The sequence below is a fragment of the Akebia trifoliata genome, chromosome 8 (genome assembly GCF_017979445.1).
Source record: "Akebia trifoliata isolate Shusen 1 chromosome 8, ASM1797944v1, whole genome shotgun sequence".
In the NCBI taxonomy this organism is placed as follows: domain Eukaryota; kingdom Viridiplantae; phylum Streptophyta; class Magnoliopsida; order Ranunculales; family Lardizabalaceae; genus Akebia; species Akebia trifoliata.
The window spans coordinates 34,267,098-34,285,963 of NC_141382.1; the positions used below are offsets into that span (position 1 = coordinate 34,267,098).

The 18,866-nt window shown below is 35.3% G+C and overlaps 2 protein-coding genes and 1 long non-coding RNA gene across 28 annotated transcripts; 2 read left to right on the forward strand and 1 right to left on the reverse strand.

Moving 5' to 3' along the window:
* Positions 1 to 689: 689 nt before the first annotated feature.
* Positions 690 to 18,861, forward strand: LOC147396577 (uncharacterized). 26 transcript variants are annotated; one of them, XR_015180836.1, is made up of 11 exons: positions 690 to 1,196; positions 4,729 to 4,862; positions 13,862 to 14,067; positions 14,211 to 14,315; positions 15,052 to 15,113; positions 15,732 to 15,791; positions 15,885 to 15,953; positions 16,041 to 16,121; positions 16,717 to 16,798; positions 17,623 to 17,699; positions 18,095 to 18,856. XR_015180836.1 is itself a non-coding variant. In XM_086451484.1 (9 exons), the coding sequence occupies exons 6-9, from the start codon at positions 16,068 to 16,070 to the stop codon at positions 18,203 to 18,205; spliced, it is 324 nt and encodes a 107-aa protein (XP_086307610.1). In that variant the 5' UTR covers positions 690 to 1,196; positions 4,729 to 4,862; positions 13,862 to 14,067; positions 14,211 to 14,315; positions 15,726 to 15,953; positions 16,041 to 16,067; the 3' UTR covers positions 18,206 to 18,861. The 26 variants fall into 26 exon arrangements, 7 of the variants coding, with proteins under 7 accessions (XP_086307610.1, XP_086307616.1, XP_086307615.1 ...); XR_015180831.1 differs by having other exon boundaries at positions 691 to 1,196; positions 15,726 to 15,791; XR_015180834.1 differs by having other exon boundaries at positions 691 to 1,196; positions 15,061 to 15,113.
* Positions 8,248 to 10,775, forward strand: LOC147396578 (uncharacterized). Its single transcript, XM_086449360.1, has 3 exons — positions 8,248 to 8,374; positions 9,368 to 9,411; positions 9,502 to 10,775. The coding sequence occupies exons 2-3, from the start codon at positions 9,383 to 9,385 to the stop codon at positions 10,769 to 10,771; spliced, it is 1,299 nt and encodes a 432-aa protein (XP_086305486.1). The 5' UTR covers positions 8,248 to 8,374; positions 9,368 to 9,382; the 3' UTR covers positions 10,772 to 10,775.
* Positions 12,713 to 13,320, reverse strand: LOC147396579 (uncharacterized). The gene is made up of 3 exons (XR_015180859.1): positions 13,191 to 13,320; positions 12,982 to 13,123; positions 12,713 to 12,886 (listed from the first exon to the last, which is right to left on the reverse strand). It is a non-coding gene; the product is annotated as an uncharacterized LOC147396579 (long non-coding RNA).
* Positions 18,862 to 18,866: the final 5 nt, after the last annotated feature.

An 18,866-nucleotide genomic window follows, 5' to 3' on the forward strand; every position in this document is an offset into this window, starting at 1 on the left:
ACATGTTGCAGCGGATATAATTATCCGCCTCGATAGATACCTAAGCAAATGCCAACCTCATATATTCAATTGCTATAGCAGCGGACCAGTATGTCCGCCGCTATAAAACCAAAATTTCTTTTATATTAAAGTTCGATTTAGTGAGTTTTGCTTATAAAATTATTTGTATTTGAATATAGCAGCGGATATGAAAATCCGCCAGTAAAAATTCAATTTTTTTTAATATAAAACGTTCTGTTAATGTGTTGCTCCTTACCAATGTATTATAAAATTTAATATAGCGGCGGAGTTGGATATCCGCCCCTATAGAATGACTATTTTAAATATTTAATGAAAATTGACTATAGCAGCGGATTTATATATCCGCCACTAAAAAAAATCAGATTTTATTTTATTATTTTTTTTGAAGTATAAAAAGTTATGTTGATGAGCTCCTTATCAATTTATTTTTAATTGAATATGGCAGCGGATTATTATTTCCGCCGCTATAGAATGATTTTTATTGAATAAAAATAATTTATTTTATTGAGAGTATATATAGCAACGGATGAATGGATCCGCCGTTAAAAAATTATTTTCTTTTTTTTTAAAATTGAGTATGGCAGCGGATAAATTGTTCCGCCACTAAAAAAATTAGTTTTTTTAATATGAAAAATTCGATTTATGAATTCGTCTGTATTAATTTTTTTTAAAAAAATTAACATAGCAGCGGATGATGGTATCCGCCACTAAAAAATAGTTATTTTAATTGTTTAGGCTTGCGAATTTTTTTTTTTAATTTCCTATGAGAGCGGATTGTTTGCTCCGCCGCTATACCATATACTCCAAACGGCCGATCGATTTGGCGCAAAATTTTCGCGGTAATTTTAAAGGACGAAGGTTCAAAACTTCATTTTCGTTCAGCCATTTTCTCTTGTCTTCTTCTCATTCTCTCCATTTCTTTGAAATCCCTAAATCTTAGAGTTTTTTCCCTTTGTTCTTCCGTTTGAGCTCGATTGGAGTTTCAATCGACCCTTCTTCTGTTTAGAGGGTTGGTTCAGCCCTTGATCTCATCGTTATTTGTAGCGCCAGCTTCGTGGTCACTGTCGTGAGGGTTGACGTCGGATTGTACTGCTAGGAGCGAAAGGAGGGACTTGAACCCTCAACCTCAGCTGCCACAAACTCTCCTCAATCTTCAATTTGGATTCGCATCTCAGGTACTCTTTTGATGTTGAACTACGATTGTTCTACTTGTTGTCGGGTTGAAACCCTTGTTTTTTTATGCAAAAATTTGAAATTAACTTCGAGTATGAGATGACTGGGATCTCAGATTGGATGAGAGCTTTATTTCAGATTTCTAAATCAGAAAGAAGAATGAGGGTAGAAAATAAAGGGTAGAAAATAAGGGTAGATTTGCAGTCTTCATAATCAATGTTCTGATGAAATACATTGGAACATATAAAATTGAAAATTTAATGGGAAAAAAAAAAACTGTTACTTAATGCATCAGAGTCCTACAGAGTCTTGTAACAAACAAAACCATCCAAAACTGAGCTGTTTCAAACCAAGAAAAAGACCTTCACACCCTAAATAAAGATTGTGAAGTCCTAGCAAACACTTTATTTCCAGATGCATTTAGGGATATTATAATAGAAACCACCACCGATCATCCAACAAGCCTCCTCTAGTGAGAATCTTTGACCAATTTCTGTAATGAGATCACACAAGTCAGAATAGTTATTGGTGGTTTTTTTTTTCCCCTTGTAATTTACCTATTTCTCTATTGAATGGAATCTTTTTAGAGATCAAACAATCCTGGTTATTCACATTATCTCAATGGAAGATTGGGCATCTACACAGAATAGTCTTATTATTGAATGTAAATATTTTATTTTTTACACTTGTTAGCTCAATGGAAGATTGGGCAATACTTTGGTAGTCCTTTCAATATCTAAGTTCTAGCACAAGCAAAGCTTCTATTACATTGGGATAAATAGGGGGTAGTGTTAGGGGTAAATTGGGCAAGTGTTCGATGGTATCAAGGAAAACTAGGAAATAACTTGGGCAATTTTTGTGGGGGTTCAACTATGTGGGTTATTGGTGGCTCGATGTTTGAAATTAGGAAGGTTGGGGAAAGTGGACAAGTTTTTGAGGTTCGTTGAGAGATGATGCGGCTTCCAAAAATGGCAAGAGAATGAAGGAATGAGTAAGAGTAGGTGAAAGAAAAAGAAATGAAATTGAGAGTTCAAACGTGTGTGAAATTAGGAGGGGTGCAACCTTTTTTATAGTGCGGAGAACATACCCATCTTGAAGACCAGTCTACTGTTGTGGGGAAATGGGGACAGCTGCTGCTGTGGCTACTGTTGTGTTTGTGTTCAATGAGTGTTCTGTGTTTTTCGTAGCAGCTGATACATCCACCACACTTGTCTTAACCAACTGTTTAAGAAAATCCCAGCCAAGAGGTGGCATATGATTCATAAATATGAGTCGATTATTTGATCTTGGCAATGCATAGTATGGAAGTTGAGTCCTTTGAGAACTATGAACCTATGATTCGTCACATAGTTCTCAAGTGTTGTGTATTATCTTTGTTGTGCATACTACCATTGGATTCAATTGAGTTTTTACATATATAGTTTTTTATCAATCAAGTCTGCTTGCTTAAGAAATACTGAAGATATGTTTGCTACATGTGCCCTCCATTATGAATGCCCAATTGATGAGCCATATCTGATATTGCACACACTTCCCAGACTTGCACTGTCCTATCAATTGCATTAGTAATCTATTAACTTGAACTATTGCTTATGAAATTAAGCCATTTAAGATGGCTTAAAATCAATATGCCACCGTTGGTCCTGCACATTAGTTTTTAGAAAGGAAAAAAAAAGGTGTAGTTTTAATTTGTATATTTACTATGTTGCTACTTTGCTTCCATATTCTGTTTGTTAATTCATTTGTTTGTGTGAATGAGGTAGAAACTTACAGTGACTGGTCAATTGTTATGTGGTATGTATAGTGTGGCGTGTTTGTGTGCATAGAAACTACATTACTGATTTGTGATTTGTAAGTAGTATTATTATATTCCAGTTATTACTTCCTTTGGAAACTATAAATAGGGTTGCTTTGAAACATGGTTCAAAATTTTGTGGTTTTTGAAATGTTTTGGTGGGATGTTCTGGTTTTGGCTTGTGAAATAAGAATAAAACCTTCACTCGAGATATTTAATATTTCAAAAGGTTTATTATATTTGGTTGGGACTATTTTGGTTTTTCCTGAGATCGAAAAATTTTCCGCAAACATGATTCTAAGACTTGCTTTGAAGGCATGGTTTTAAAATGAGACTGAGTCTTACAGCAAGGTCCCGTTGTGACAATAAGATCTCAGAATAAGGTGTTTCGATTGTTATCAAAGTATTTCAATCTAATCTTAGATGGTACACCTCTTGTCAAGCATGGTTCTGATCTCATCCCCATGATGTTTTAATTTCGATATATGTAGACTGTTTTTAGTGATAATCAGTTTGCTTTTACTTATCACATCTCAATTTCTTCAATATCAAGTAATCAGTCCCATCTTCAGTTGTTCCATAGCTCACGATTGTCACTGCATGATCTAGGTGTTTGCTACAAGGTCCAGTGAATATACCCTGTGATCATAGTCAATTAAATTCAAAGACAAATACCACTCCCCTAGTAAGCTTTTTCGATATGGGTCTCGAAATGAACTCTATATATGAGTTCATTGCGTTCTTCTCGAGCTCAATTTTAACATTGTTTAGATAAACGGGCTGTGATTGGTCTTTTTAATGATCCAACTTTAAGCCTGAATGTGTTAACCCAAGTTATATTTTTGGCCCCAGATTATTCCTTAAGGGATATGAAAAATCCCAATTAGAAAATATCGATTTTAGCAAAATTACCAGCTTGAAAACCCAGGGGTGTATCAAACAAAAGGATTTGGGGCCCTTGTACTATTGATGAGGGCCACCATTTATGTGTGTATCTGTCTGTTTCTTTCTTGAAACTCTAGTGCTTTATTTTAGAGTGCCTAAGTTAGTCTTTTTTTCATTATTTTTTTACCTTTTTTCCAATCAAGACCCATACATTGCTTAGAACAAAACAATGGTCAAAAAGTCCATCATCTTTAATTAGAGATTTTGGTATTGTGGTTTGTGCTTTAGAACCAAAAGTATAATCCAAAGCTGCTTTCTTTCCATTTTTCTCAGAGCATCTTCACTAAAAAACAGAATTAGCTTTGCAGATTTTTAAGTTCTCTCCACCACACAAAGTGATTGATTATGAGGGATGTATTGCACACTAGAAAACTATTATTACACACTTATATTCAATTTGGGGGTTAGGGAAGAGTGAAATTAAACATGAAAGCTAGAGGTCTAAAAGAGGTACACAAGGAGAATCAATAAATGTTTGTTGTGCCTTGTATTCTATTGGTGGTTATCGAACTGTATGTGTAGTGTTTTATGTAAGTGAGTTCCAATAATTACTGATTAGTATTTTGATTTTAGAGTTATGTTGTTCGTTACTCATTACTAAAATCCTTCTCTACTTACAATTATCAGATTTTAAAATTCTTATAGCTTCCATTAGAGCACTTATTCATGAATGGATAGCTAACTTAATTTGTATGTATCTCTGGAGCATTCATGTCATGTTTGAGAGTTTGTAGTCATAAATTTTCATTGTAGGCCCATTAGCTTGTCTAATCATTTCTAAAATTTTCTCGCAGGCTTTTCTGTGAAGCCAATAGATTGATTTCTTGTGAACATTGGCTGCACTAACTTGTCTCTCAGTCTTATTTGCAAAAAGGAAAACGAAATTCCCAATTTATAAGAGATCACTGGCAGTTCAAGTTGAGTATAGGTATTATTTTTATTTTCCATTTTTTCTATTGCAAGTTGTACCAGTGATCTCTTGTCTACAAATTGAATTTTGCTGTGGTATAGGTGGGAAATGGGGAAGCAATTGAAGTTGGGGAGTTATTTGAACTTTGAAAGATGTCTATTGGTATTATGTTATGGGTTTTGTCACCTAATAGTAATTCAAAATAAGGCTCACATTACATGAGCCAATATCACAGATTGACACAAATACCATTGGCATTAGTTCTGCTTCATATAACATTAGTGATTGGTTTCAAAAGTAACAGATTGGGTAAGACTTTCTAGGTAACTATTATAGAAGTTCAATAGTTGAAATGAAATGTAGCAGTTTTGCCAAGCATATAACATTAGTGATTGGTTTCTAGGTAACCTTGTACAGATAACGGAAGTCATAACCATATTATTGTATTCACAAGCATCAAACTAAGAACTTACAAAAGCATAACAATGGCTTTGAGTAGAAAAAATGTCCTAACCTTTAGATGCAAGGTGACCCTTCCATCACTTGAGTCTGACAAAGGATATGCTTCAATGTAGCATAGATCACTACTACCAATCAAAGTATGTGCAGTTGGAGGTACCTATAGGAAAGTAGAGTCAACACCTTTTGTCAGCCAAAGAGTTAATTCACTAGGATCTGGCCTCCAAAGTCTTGAATAGCCTTGTGAACCAATCCCTCCAACTTTCTGTCTTGAGCTGCAGATACCTCATAAAACTAAACCGTAAGTTTGTGGTGGCTAAATGGGTAATCTCCTCTGCTTTCACTAACCCCAGCCCAAGTGAAATGATAAATGATTAACACAACTACCTCACAGGTTTGCTTGCTCTACATAAATCAAGTTTAGAGATCATAGCTGACATTCAACACCAAGGCACTTTAATAAGCCATGTACTTAATTTTAAGCAGAACACATCCAAGGTGGCCCTCACTATTAATAATAGTGGCAGTTTTTTGGTATTTGCGGCGGTTTTGGGCTCCATATGTCTAGATCTAGACTAGAAGAGACAATAAGCCAAGGTAACACTTGTGTGAGTGAAGAGAAACCCCTCATACAACACAAGTCAATCAACTTGGAAACTAGTGCTGAAAACATCTTAAAACAATAGAGATTATTTTATAACAACAAACACAAATTGTAAGAAAACCAACATAACAAGAAAAACCCAAACCTTAAAAACAGTAAAAGATTATTCTCTAACACACATAAATTTAATATAAGAGAAAACCCATATCAAAGAATAAATTTACTTCAACAATGCATTATCAAAGTTGAAAAACAACTAAAAATGAAGAAAATGAAACAAACCCAAGATCCTCAAAAACTGACCTTGCTCTCTGATTCTTCATGAAGTTTGGTCCTTGTTTAAGAAATTCTGTAGTCTCTCCAAAAACTGGCCACCCCATTGTACCAGGAGGCAAGCCTTTCCTTCTATATCTAACTTCATTCCATCTTAACAAAGCAGAGCAGATACAGAGCAACACAACCACTACAAAAACCATCACCAAAACAGCTATTGATGCTCCCAAGATGCTTCAACCCACTTCAGAGAAAACTGTTAATGAAATGGGTTGAAATGGTTTGATTTGATCCATTTTGATATGGTAACCTTGGATCTTGATTGAGAATTTGGGTTTTCACTAATGACCTTATACATAAGGCTTTGATTTGATAATCTACGACGTCAATTTTGAATCAACCACGCGCCAATCCAATCCCAATTTGTAAAAATTGTGAGATAGTATGTAAATTATACTATAGTTTGTTTAAATATATGAAGATTAATTATATTTGTAAATCAAGTCAAATTTGATCCAATCCACATAAATCTAATTGTTGTCATATCGACTTCAATACTAATGTTAAAACCCAATCTGACCAAGTTCAATCCAATCCTTATTTGAGTTGTCCCTACTCAACTCGATCCAATTTTGACCCAATTTAGTGACAACGCTATATGATTGGCCTTAGAGGTGTGAGAGGTCTGAATGCTTGTCTTATTTGTCTGGGAGCCAAGGAGATCACGTTATAATCTAATTTTTTTTAAAAACCACGTTGTAATCGATATGAACAAGATTTTAAAAAAATTCTTAAGAAGTGAGTTCATACCCACTTTTGCCATTTCAATTCACTTTTGTAAGGTTTTTCTTTCACTCCTTTATAACCTTCAAATCCTATATTTCTTTTAATTGGGATTAGATTATAATTGGTCTTTATTAAACTTACCAAAACTGTCTCCATTGACATTCTCTTGTTTATTATTCATTTGAACTATCACATTTTCTTGAATGCCTTAATTTATAATTTTGATTTTTCTCAACATCTGTATCACTAATATGCTCGATCTATTAACATGAGTCTCATTATCGAAGAACAAAATGCAACTTCAGCTTCATACCTGTATCAACTAATATCCTCTGGTGCCCACTGTGGGATGCTCTCCATTACAGCCACTCTTCACATACTAGAAGCCTACATTACAAATTCCATCCAAACCCACTGAACTTCAATGGATTGATAATGCTGGGAAGGTAGGAATGAAAATGGGTAACATAAAAGGGACTGCAAGACCTTCATTGGGAAATAAAATATTCTTTAATTTATTAATCAGGTTCTACAAATGACCATAACACCCGTGTCCAAAGTCACATGTTCATTTTCTCAGGTAAAATATCACTGCAATACTACTACTATTTTAGACCCTAGAACAGAAAATAAATCCTGATCAAGATGACAGATGGTGAATCACCATTAGCTCCACACCAAGGCCTATAACCAGTGTATATGTATTCAAGTCATGCCTCCACTTGTTGCTGTACGTATTATTTGAAATAAAGCTGAAATAGAACAAAGAAAGTAATTAGTAAAACCAGAGGTACTAAGTAGGCAACACCTAACCTTCTCGGACAATGAACAATATGACCAGAGATCGTTTTAATTCTGTTGATTTCTAGTCAGTAATATTATATGATGTGTTTTCCAAATGAAACTTTAATCCATTAATGACTCTATCATCGTTTAAGGCTAAAAGGAGAAGCTCGTGTCTCGTGTTTTAATCTTTGATTACTTGAAGAGATGCCATATGTTTTTTTTTAATCGATATATGCATTACAGAGATTTGAAGAAGAACCCTATTTTATTGATTTTGATTTTTTTTTTCCTTCATAAATAGGTTCAAAACAAAAAATATAAAAAATTCCTTATTTTTCTGTGGAAATGGGGTTTTTCAAATCTCCATTTTTTCTTTTAATTTCTTTACAAATAGTTTCATTTGAAGTAGAATAGATGAAGGAGTTTTTGTTGTCTCTTTTGAATCTTAGGAACTATGGTGAGCTAAGGAAATCATCTAAAGCAAGGATTTTGAACACTCAGAGAAAGAACGGGAGTTGCAGTAAGAAAAAGGTTGAAAATTATTAAAAAATAGGAAATTTTTTTAGAGAACGGGTTGGAGTCCCAGTGGCGTTCCATTGAAGATCGATTCACCGCAAACTAGGTATAACATTCGCTTATTATTTTTGTTTCCTTCCTCATGCATTTATTTTCATTGGGACCAAATTTGCATTGGATTTGGTTTGAAGGATTATTAATCTTATATGGTGTTTTAGAAAATAAATTTGAAAATTATTTTCCTTACCCCTTATAATATTTGGACCAGTGGCTCCACCCCCGTACCCTTGGGAAAGGATGCTACCCACTTCACCCCCTCATGTTGCTCGGTCAATGGGACTCTCAAAGCTCTGCATATTGCAATAGTGACATGTGAATATCTTATAATAAAAAAAGATTGAATTGTGTCAAATATATATATTTTGTGATTATTATGAGCTATTACTTAGGTTTCTATTGTATATGCCTTGGATTAACGAAGTAAAATTAACCATGAAAAGATTTATGGATTGGATAGGTTATGCCATCAAAATTAACCCAATGGCTTGTCGGATGGCCTGTTGGATGGTCTACCCAATGGCTTGTTGGATGGCCTACCCAATGGCTTGTTGGATGGCCTGCCCAATGGTTTGTCGGATGGCCTGTTGGATGGCCTACCCAATGGCTTGTCGGATGACTTGTCCAATGGCTTGTTGGATGACCTGCCCAATGGCTTGTTGGATGGCATGTCGGATGGCTTGCAGGATGTTTGTTTACTTGGGGTGTAAGTAGTAATAGTTGACCTGCCAATATTACCTATTTTTAGAAATTTTCAAAATAATTGGGACAAACTTTGAATGAAAAACATCATTCTCTTATCTTCCCTCATCGTATCTCCACTTTTGGAGATAACCAAATTTGACATTTTTTCCCTTTTCTTCCCTCTACTTTTCTTCGCTTTTCTCCCCACTTAACAATCCAAATAGGAGAAAGGAAGATAAAATTGCATATTTTCTCTTCTCTTCTCTTATCTTCTCTCAATCTAAATGGATTGTATAGAAAACCTCACATTTGTTATAGTCTTTATAGTATTGTTTTTTATAGTAATTTTTGAATTTAGGTGTTGAAGGAAGTGATGGATAAGAGTTGGATGAAAAAGTCGAGGTAAACTCATCTAGTTATGATTCATTGTCAATGTTTATAACTCAATGGGATTTGTTTTTAAAAATTCTCCTACATTATTTTCTAATGTAGGGTGAGTAGTGAATATATAAACGGTGTTAATAAATTCCTCGACTTCGCATTTGCCAATACATCAACCGGCCTCATCCCATGTGCATGTAAGAAATGTGTCAACCTTAAGCTCTTGAAACGAGATGTTGTCCAGGAGCATCTCATCATTTATGGAATTATGGAGCATTACACACTATGGAAATATCACGGGGAAACTTCTTCCACATCCACACCCACTATTCCATGTGATGATGCTCTAGGTGGTGTTGATATGAATGGAATCTTGCACGATGCTTTTGGTATGTCGGGTGTGGACAATGATGTACCTGATGGAGCAAGTGTTCCTACACAAGGACGCAATGCCGAAACAGAAAATTTCTTCAGGTTGCTTCAAGATGCAGATAGAGAGTTGTATCCCGGATGTACCAAGTTCACAAAGCTCTCTTTCATTGTTCGACTATATCACATAAAGTGTTTGTCTGGATGGAGCAACAAGTCCTTCGACATGTTGCTTACGCTTTTGAAGGAGGCATTACCCGAAGGAGAGTTGTTGCCAAAGTCTTTTTATGATGCGAAGAAGATCATTAGGGACTTGGGACTTAATTACAATAAAATTGATGCATGCCCCAATGACTGTATGTTATATTGGAAGGACACAACCAATGATCAATTATGCAAGGTGTGCGGTACTTCGAGATGGCAGCAAGTTGAACATAATGAGAATTATGAGAATATTTCTCCAAGGACGAAAGAAAAAAAGATTCCTGCTAAAATATTGCGTTATTTTCCATTGGTTCCAAGGCTTCAAAGGTTATTCATGTCAACGAAGACCGCATCATTCATGCGATGGCATGACGAGAGTCGGACCAAAGATGGGTCTTTGAGGCATCCAGCTGACTCTCTTGCCTGGAAAGATTTTGACATTAAACATCGATCATTCTCTTTAGACAGTCGCAATGTTAGACTTGGGTTGGCAACCGATGGCTTTAATCCATTTAGGACTATGAGTATTTCTCATAGTACATGGCCTGTCATTCTAACAGTATACAACTTGCCACCATGGATGTGCATGAAGCAGCCTTATCTCATGTTATCATTATTGATTCCAGGTCCTTGTGGACCCGGCAATGATATTGACGTGTATTTGCAACCATTGATAGATGATTTGAAACAACTGTGGGAGTTTGGCGTAGACACATATGATGCACACAACAATCAAACCTTTCAAATGAAAGCTGCGCTATTATGGACGATTAGCGACTTTCCAGGATACGCTATGTTGTCTGGATGAAGCACCAAAGGGCGTCTTGCTTGTCCTTGTTGCAATAAAGACACTTGCTCTCGACGTTTGAAGCATGGTAGAAAATTTTGTTACCTAGGTCACCGTCGATTTCTACCGACTGATCATAGGTTTAGATTTGACAAGAGATGTTTCAATGGAGAACAAGAACATCGAATTATGCCAATCTCGCCATCTGGTTATGAGGTTTTGGAACAAGTAGAGGGCATGAACATCACGTTTGGAAAGATTTCTAAGGTTGCAAAAGGTCGCAAGAGAGGGCGAGAAGATGATACGAGAGATTTTTACAATTGGAAGAAGAAAAGCATTTTCTTTGACTTACCTTATTGGAAACATAATTTGTTACGGCATAGTTTGGATGTCATGCACATTGAAAAAAATGTATGTGATAATGTCATTGGGACTTTGTTGAACATCGAAGGAAAGACAAAGGATAATTTGAAGGCTCGTCTAGACTTGCAAGAAATGAAAATACGAAATAAACTTCATCCAATTAGTATGGGAAATAAGACATATTATCCCCCCGCGTGTTTTACAATGAGCAATATTGAAAAAGAGAAATTTTGTAATGTGTTGAAGAATGTTAAGGTTCCAGATGGTTATGCAGCGAATATTTCACGATGTGTACACCCCAAAAAACGTAAGATTTCAGGACTCAAGAGTCATGATTGTCATGTGTTGATGCAACAACTACTCCTGATAGCCTTGCGAGGTACATTGGTTAAGCATGTGAGCGCAAACCTAATTGAGTTGTGCACATTCTTTAGGGAGTTGTGTTCTAAGGTTGCACGGGTAGATGACTTTGAAAGGTTACAGTCTCGGATTGTGTTAACATTATGCCACTTAGAGAGGATTTTTCCCCCAGCGTTCTTTGATGTTATGGTGCATTTACCCGTTCATTTGGCTGCCGAGGCACGAATAGCTGGACCAGTACATTATCGATGGATGTATCCTATTGAAAGGTATGCATTAATTTTTGTCTTCTTTTTTGTTTTAGTTTCACATGCACCACACTATGCAATCTCATAGTCAAATTATCTCAATGCATGGTTATAGGTACCTTCTTACACTTAAGTCGGGCTTACCATCATCAACAACCTTCTGAAGTATCATCCAGTATGTCAAACCAATTTGGTGCTCTTATTTCTACACTTAGCTTGCTTTGCTTCATCTAATTTTCCATACGAGGGAGATTGCATATAATAGAAAATTTTCGTTTATGTCATTTAATAGTCTTTCACACTCTTGCTTTACTTCATCTAATTTTCCGTACAAGGGAGATTGCATATAACTTACTGTATTCCTTGATGGTTGTTTCTACTATAGTTGTTAAAGTTCTTATCACTAGTGCCATTAGTAGATTTTCGTTTATTGCAAAAATGTTCTATAAGCAGAAATTTGTATAATATAAGCAATGACATATATGGTTGGCTAATGAACCTTTGAAAAGGTCAGATGGCTTAAATGAACAGGGTTTAATGATGAAGGAACATAATAAATCGTGTTTTTCAATACAGTTCCTACTGTTATCTTTTAGAGAAATTCCCAGGCTGATGAATGGCTGAGACACATATATGGCCTTTTCTGAAAATCAAAGACAAACTTGCAAGCATTATTCAGCCTATATTAATGACAAATTTTTGCAAGTGTTAGAAAGTCTTAAGTTATAGATTAGATCTAGATGAACTCAAGTAGTCTAACTGGAATGGAAAAAGATCTGCAACAATACTACATAAACTATAGCATAATATCCAAGAATAAGCAAAGCCATAGAAAATTGTACCCAGTTGTACCAGATGGCAATAATTTTCAGTTTTTTCTAAATGCTCCATACACAACCATCAGGAAAAAAAACACCTAAAAAAATTTAGTACACTCTTCAGATATTTCAAGTCAACTTACTTGCCAAAAAGGAGATATTTCAAATTGTTCTCTCCTAAAGTGGCAATTGCCAGATGTTCTAATGCATCCAAATAAGATCACAAGAGTATACCTTTGACGATCGTAATGGAGACACATAGACGTTATGTGCTGCAGAGACTTTCTTTGGAGACATGTCAGGGAGACTTGGAAATGCAGTTAATTTGGGTGAGCTGGGACATTGGTCTGTTGAGCCAAAAAATAAAGACAAACTATTTTGCAGCCAAGGAACTACTAAAGAGAAAATAACTAGTATAAACTGCCAAAGAAACCAAGCATACCATCATCAATATTAACTTCATTTGGCCGGTTAGGTTTTTGAGTAGCACAAGCAGGGCCAAGCTCCAGTAACAGAGGCTTCACGGCTAGAATAAATATTTCATTGTAGAATGTAATAATATCAACGTGCTCCTCCCCAGTTTTCTGTATCCAAAGCATACATGAGCTTAGATTTTACTCGAAATGTAAGAAAACAGGTCAAGAAACATACCCCATTACGGCGAGTTGATAACTAGTCAACGAAGACACTACGGAAAATTTGTGGTTTACATTGTGGTTGCTTCCTATAGTTGTAAATGATTTCCCTAAAGGTCAGCTTTAACGGAGAAATCTGCAAACCATCACATGAACTCAGTAGAATAAAAAAGCTTACTAATTAGATACCCAATTGGGTTAGTTAACGCATTACTAAAGTGAAGCATCCATGAATTGTTTGAAGGGATTTATCAGATGCTCACTCCTAAGTCATTGTTAAAAGAAATTTTTTCATGTGTGGAGGTCATACAGGGCCTATTATATTATATCCAAATTTTTTCAACACTACTTCCTTTGGCCTCAAGTTTCTGCTGTTACACTTTCCACATTGTTGGGTCTCATAATAATTATTAGAATGGTGCAACCCATTTTTCAGATTTAATAAGACGTGCTCTTACAAATTCAAGAAGGACTGAAAAAATGAAATAGAATATCCACTTAATTGCCTATAGCCACGTTTTTTGTTAAGAATGTTCATATCCACTCTTAATACCTAAATCCATGGCCTTTTTGATTTTCTTTAATACGAGGAACTACTAATAAAATCATGCATAAACTATTGAACCATTTTTTTCATTCATATATTATCATATTGGTACCAATTTCACTATTCAATTTCCTGTGTAGGTTTGTCGTGTGCAGATTTCATGGAGACACTTGACAATCTGAAGGCAAGAAACTCAATTTCAGCAACCACAGCAATGCTGCATCTATGACAACCAAATGGGAGAAGGTTGGGTCTGGAGTGGGAAGCCTGAGTGCTCCACTCCCAATGCCATCATCTTCAAAAATAACACAACTGGGACTAGGCTGAGGTCCTATCAGTTGCTCTGGTCAGTACACTCCTGATGGTGATCAAAATGCCATCATATTTGGAACAAATTTAATATCGTTGTGCTTTTGCTTCGTTGATTATTCAAATTTCTGTTTAGTGGTGAGAGAGGAAATTACTGATTATGCCTCCTCAACTTCACAGGTAATTTGAAAGATGTGAGAAAATCGCAACCACCTCAAGTAATGGAACCTCTAGAGTCGAAACATGGTTAAGTGTGCTATGTGGACAAAAGAAAAAATTGCATGCGTAAGCCAATTTTTTTCGATAATGACAAGGATTTGCATATCTTGCACTAAAATTTTCTTTTGTTCATCCATTTACCTACATTTTCATTAGCGTGTGCAATTGGCAAGTCTTTCGTTAGTTGGTCATACTAGAGATAAGAGAATATTTCAACTGCAATAACTGTCCATGAGTAGGTACATATCACCATGAACCAAAGTAGAAACCTTTTTGTACATGTTAGAATCAAATACAGTGAGAGATAAATTGGGACATTCTGGGAATATGTAAAATTGGGCATACTATTATGCCCATTCCTACTCCATCATTATCTATCAACTCTTAGTGCCTAATGACTTCTAGTCTTAGGTAAAACTCTTAAATAACTTGTGCTCAAGTTAAGAGTATGGCATAGAGAAATCTCATGAGAGTTGAACGACGAAACAGGATTCATGTTGCATACAACAACCATCTGATATGTTAATGTTTTCTTTCATATTACATGTTTTGGACTAGATTGCCATTACTACCAAAGGTCAGAGTGGTACCCACGATTAAGTAGCCTCCCAAACCCATCGCATGAGTGATTCAGAACAAGGGGTACCCATACATAACGCGAGGGTGTAGGCATTTGGGGTAATGTTATAGAAGCAAAGTGTGAAGGGAGAGTTGAAAACATCTAAAACTCAATAGTTTCCATCTTACTCTATGATGTATTCTCTGAATTTGCCTTGATTGATAAATTTGAATGTCTTGGAAGGAGGAACAGTGGCTTGAGAAACAGAGGAAAGGATGAAGAGGAAAAGGAATATGAAGGAAAATGTGAGTGAAAGTGAAGAAGACATTGTTGGATGGCTATGTATTATCTTGCCTCCAGCAATTTATTAATAAAGGATCAAGTCAGAATATTAAGTTTGAACCTGGATAATGGGTCTCTTTCTATGGCTTGTTATTGTAATAAAGAGCCAATATTAGACTTTGACCACAACTCTTCATTATTTATTTATTTAGATTTTAAATCATTATAATCTGACTATTCCACGTGGCAAACTCAATCGACTACTCTGACATGACAAGTTCAAAATCGTAGATCTACTCTCCTCGGCATTCACAACTGTACTTTCCCATAAAAAAATGTATCTAGAGGGAACCATGTATCCTAAGGAGCACAGATCTATGCTGCCCCTACTTGTCACGTAGTCGATGGAGTATACCCATGAGATAGTCAGGTATCACGACTCTTTAGATTTTATAAGCAGACTTCAACTTTTAGTTAAAAACTATACCTTTCAATTATTTTCTAAATACGTGTACACGAGCAATGGCAGTCTTGCTTCTCATTTATATAGTAAGTACAGATAGCTCCTTCTTCTTCTTCTTCTTCATATGGATTTTATATGTTTATTTATTGTTGTTAATTTATCATGTTGGCAGGTCAAGCATCTTTGATGCAAAGGCTGGAATTGCTCTGAATGAGAAGTTCGTGAAACTCGTGTCTTGGTATGATAATGAATGGGGTTACAGGTAATTTCACTCTCTAAATGCTTGTATTAATTATCCCTCTCATGAGTTTTTTTGCTCTTGCTGCTGAAGTTACTGTGGTGCCACCTTCACAATTAATGGCTCTGATTGGTCAGGCTTTGAAATGGCAACAGCACCAAGGTAGTAATCTCTCTGAGTTGTTCGATTTGTGGGTTAAAAAATTGCATTTTCATTCATTTTGATGAACCATGGTGCTATGGAACGCAGTTTGATTTGTTTCGAGGGACAGCTGCAATGAAACAAGATGAAGATGATATGTATCTAACTACTCTTGGGTACACAATCAAGGTATATATTTTCTTATTAACACATTCAATGCCATCTATTCTAAAAGTGCAAAATTTATGCAACCATTATGTGTATGGGGTGTTATTTAATTTAGAAAGTGGTGCTTGGCTGCGTGTTACTGTGTTTCACTATTGCTTCTAATCAAAGGATAACTTTCTGTTTTTGTTTTTTCGAGTTGTATAAAAAAACATAGAAGTGTAAAGAAGGCACACATGCTGGTTGTTCGGTTATACAGTTGACACTTCTCAATTTAACCATTTGTTTCAGTCTTTAATTTTTTTCTCCACTACGACATGACCCTAATTATATAAGCTTAAACATATTTCAACCATTTCTTAATGTTGGCTTTATATCCCTAATGCACTAACCATAGCTCTAATCCCATCAGCTCATGTTATTAACTTTTTATTTTTAGCTCAATTTTTGCAAATTTATCTCATCAGCTCATGTTATTATATCCCTAATGCACTAACCTAGTTCCCTGTTTTACTGTAGTGTCTGAATCATTTAACACAATTGAATACCAAAATGAGGAAATAATAGAGTTTTTTTTTTCTTGAAGTATTCTTGAGCTAACAATCTAAATTGCACACAGAAATTGTCATGCAGAGTTGTTGCATCTAAAAAGGTTGTACTTCGGGCTTTGAAACTATTGGCCTTTGGTCTTTTGCTTCAAGGTGATGTATTTCATTATTTTCCTTACTGTATAATTCAATATGCGTTTGGTTTTCCTCATTTTTTTATGCTTTCAAAGTGCATTAGCATGCATATTTTTTGTTCTCAGTTGGTACACAAAAAAGAAAGGAAGCTTGTAGAGAAGTGTTTGAAAATAGTTAATTTTTTTCTAACTCTAGTCAAACATATTAGCAAGAGGCATGTAAAACCCATGTGATATGCTTAAGTCGAGAAATTGCCCTTTAAGAAATGCGACAATCACTTTTTCTATTGCGTTGATAGTAAAATACATGAAATTATTAAGAGTATCGTAGTAAATTTACATATAAATCTCAGATATAAGAATAGTTAAATAATGGAGCCAATGGAAGCATTGTTGAGTTTGGGTTAAAAGTTAAATCTTTTCAAAATCTCGGGAGAAAAACAATTATGAAAAGAATACCAATTCAGTATTTGAAAAGAGAAAGGAAAAAAATGCAGGAGGCACTTCTATTTTTTCTTGTGGGCATCTTCCCTTTATAACAATTTTTGGGGGATAGAAAGGGAGAATACTCAGAAGAGGAGATCGACTCATCTCTTTGAAGTTCAGGAACAAGAATATATTCTTAAAAGACATAAATACCCCTTTGGAGATTAAGTGAAAGAATTATTTTATAGGTTTATTTGAAGATTTTGGCAAAAAATTTGTATATATATCTAAGCAGCCCTGTTCTTTACAAGTAGTAGATATTAAATTAGAACTTTAGCAACTCTCTGATGAATGCCTGCAGCAGTGTAGGAAAATATTCGATCTTATTTCTAATTTGTGTATTTTCCTTCTATTTAGGAGGTTATTTTCATGGACTCTATGATCTAACTTATGGAGTTGATATCAAACACATTAGATGGACGGGTATACTGCAGGTATTTTTTTTCCCACTCCATATGCTACAATTTAGGTCATGGGATATATTAGCATGGCTAGCTGTTTTTTTTTTTTTTCCAAGTTGGAATTCTGAATTGTTTGAATCTGGTGAGAGTCCAATAGAAACAATATGTTTTCTCTGGATGAATCCATGCCAGAAATCAATGTTAAGTACAAGTACTGATAACTTGCAGCATTTTCTGCCTTCGATTCATGGAGACCAGCCATGGAAATACTAATACTCTTCTTTATCCCTTTGTTAGAACACTGGTGTTATGTGATCTATAATCACAGAAATGGCCATTAAACGGTGTTCACATTTGAGTTGGTTTCAGTTTGTGTAAGCTTATTTGTGTCTGAAAATTCTGGTTAACAAAGACATGCTTCTTCGTAGAGAATTGCAATCGCTTATCTGTTTGCCGCACTATGTGAGATTTGCCTCAAGAATGATGATGTCGTCTATATAGAGATATCCTTGTTGAGAAAGTATCGGTTCCAGTGGTGATGATGCGTCATCAGGTCTATTAATTGGGTGTCCTTATTGTGGATTATATTACTTACTAATTCTATTGATAAAGGAGAAAAAACAGATCATTGTTAATATTCAGGAAAAAATATTTATTTTTTTAAATTTAAAAATTTACCTATTGTGGCGGATATGAATATCCGCCGCTATATAATGTATATTCTGATAATTGAAAAAATGACCTATTGTGGCGGATCTGAATATCCGCCGCTATATGATATATAGACTGCTAGTTGCAAAATTACCTATTGTGGCGGATCTGAATATCCGCCGCTATACAATGTATATTTTATTAATTAAAAGATGAACCTATTGCAGCGGATATGAAAGTCCGCCGCTATAAATTGATTATTCTATTAATTTAAAAATTGATCTGTTGCAGCGGATTTGAATATCCGCCGCTATATGTTCAATATTATATTAATTTTAAAAATCGATCTATTATGGCGGATATGTATATCCGCCGCTACAGATTGTACATTTAACAGCGGATCTAATGTTCCGCCGCTACATTTAACGACCGAGGCTGCAGCGTCGGATCTGCTTTTCGCTGCTCATCGCCGCAATATCTTTTACTGGCGGAAAAATTGCCATTTAGCGGCGGATATGTCCGCCGTTATAGACCAAAAATGTTGTAGTG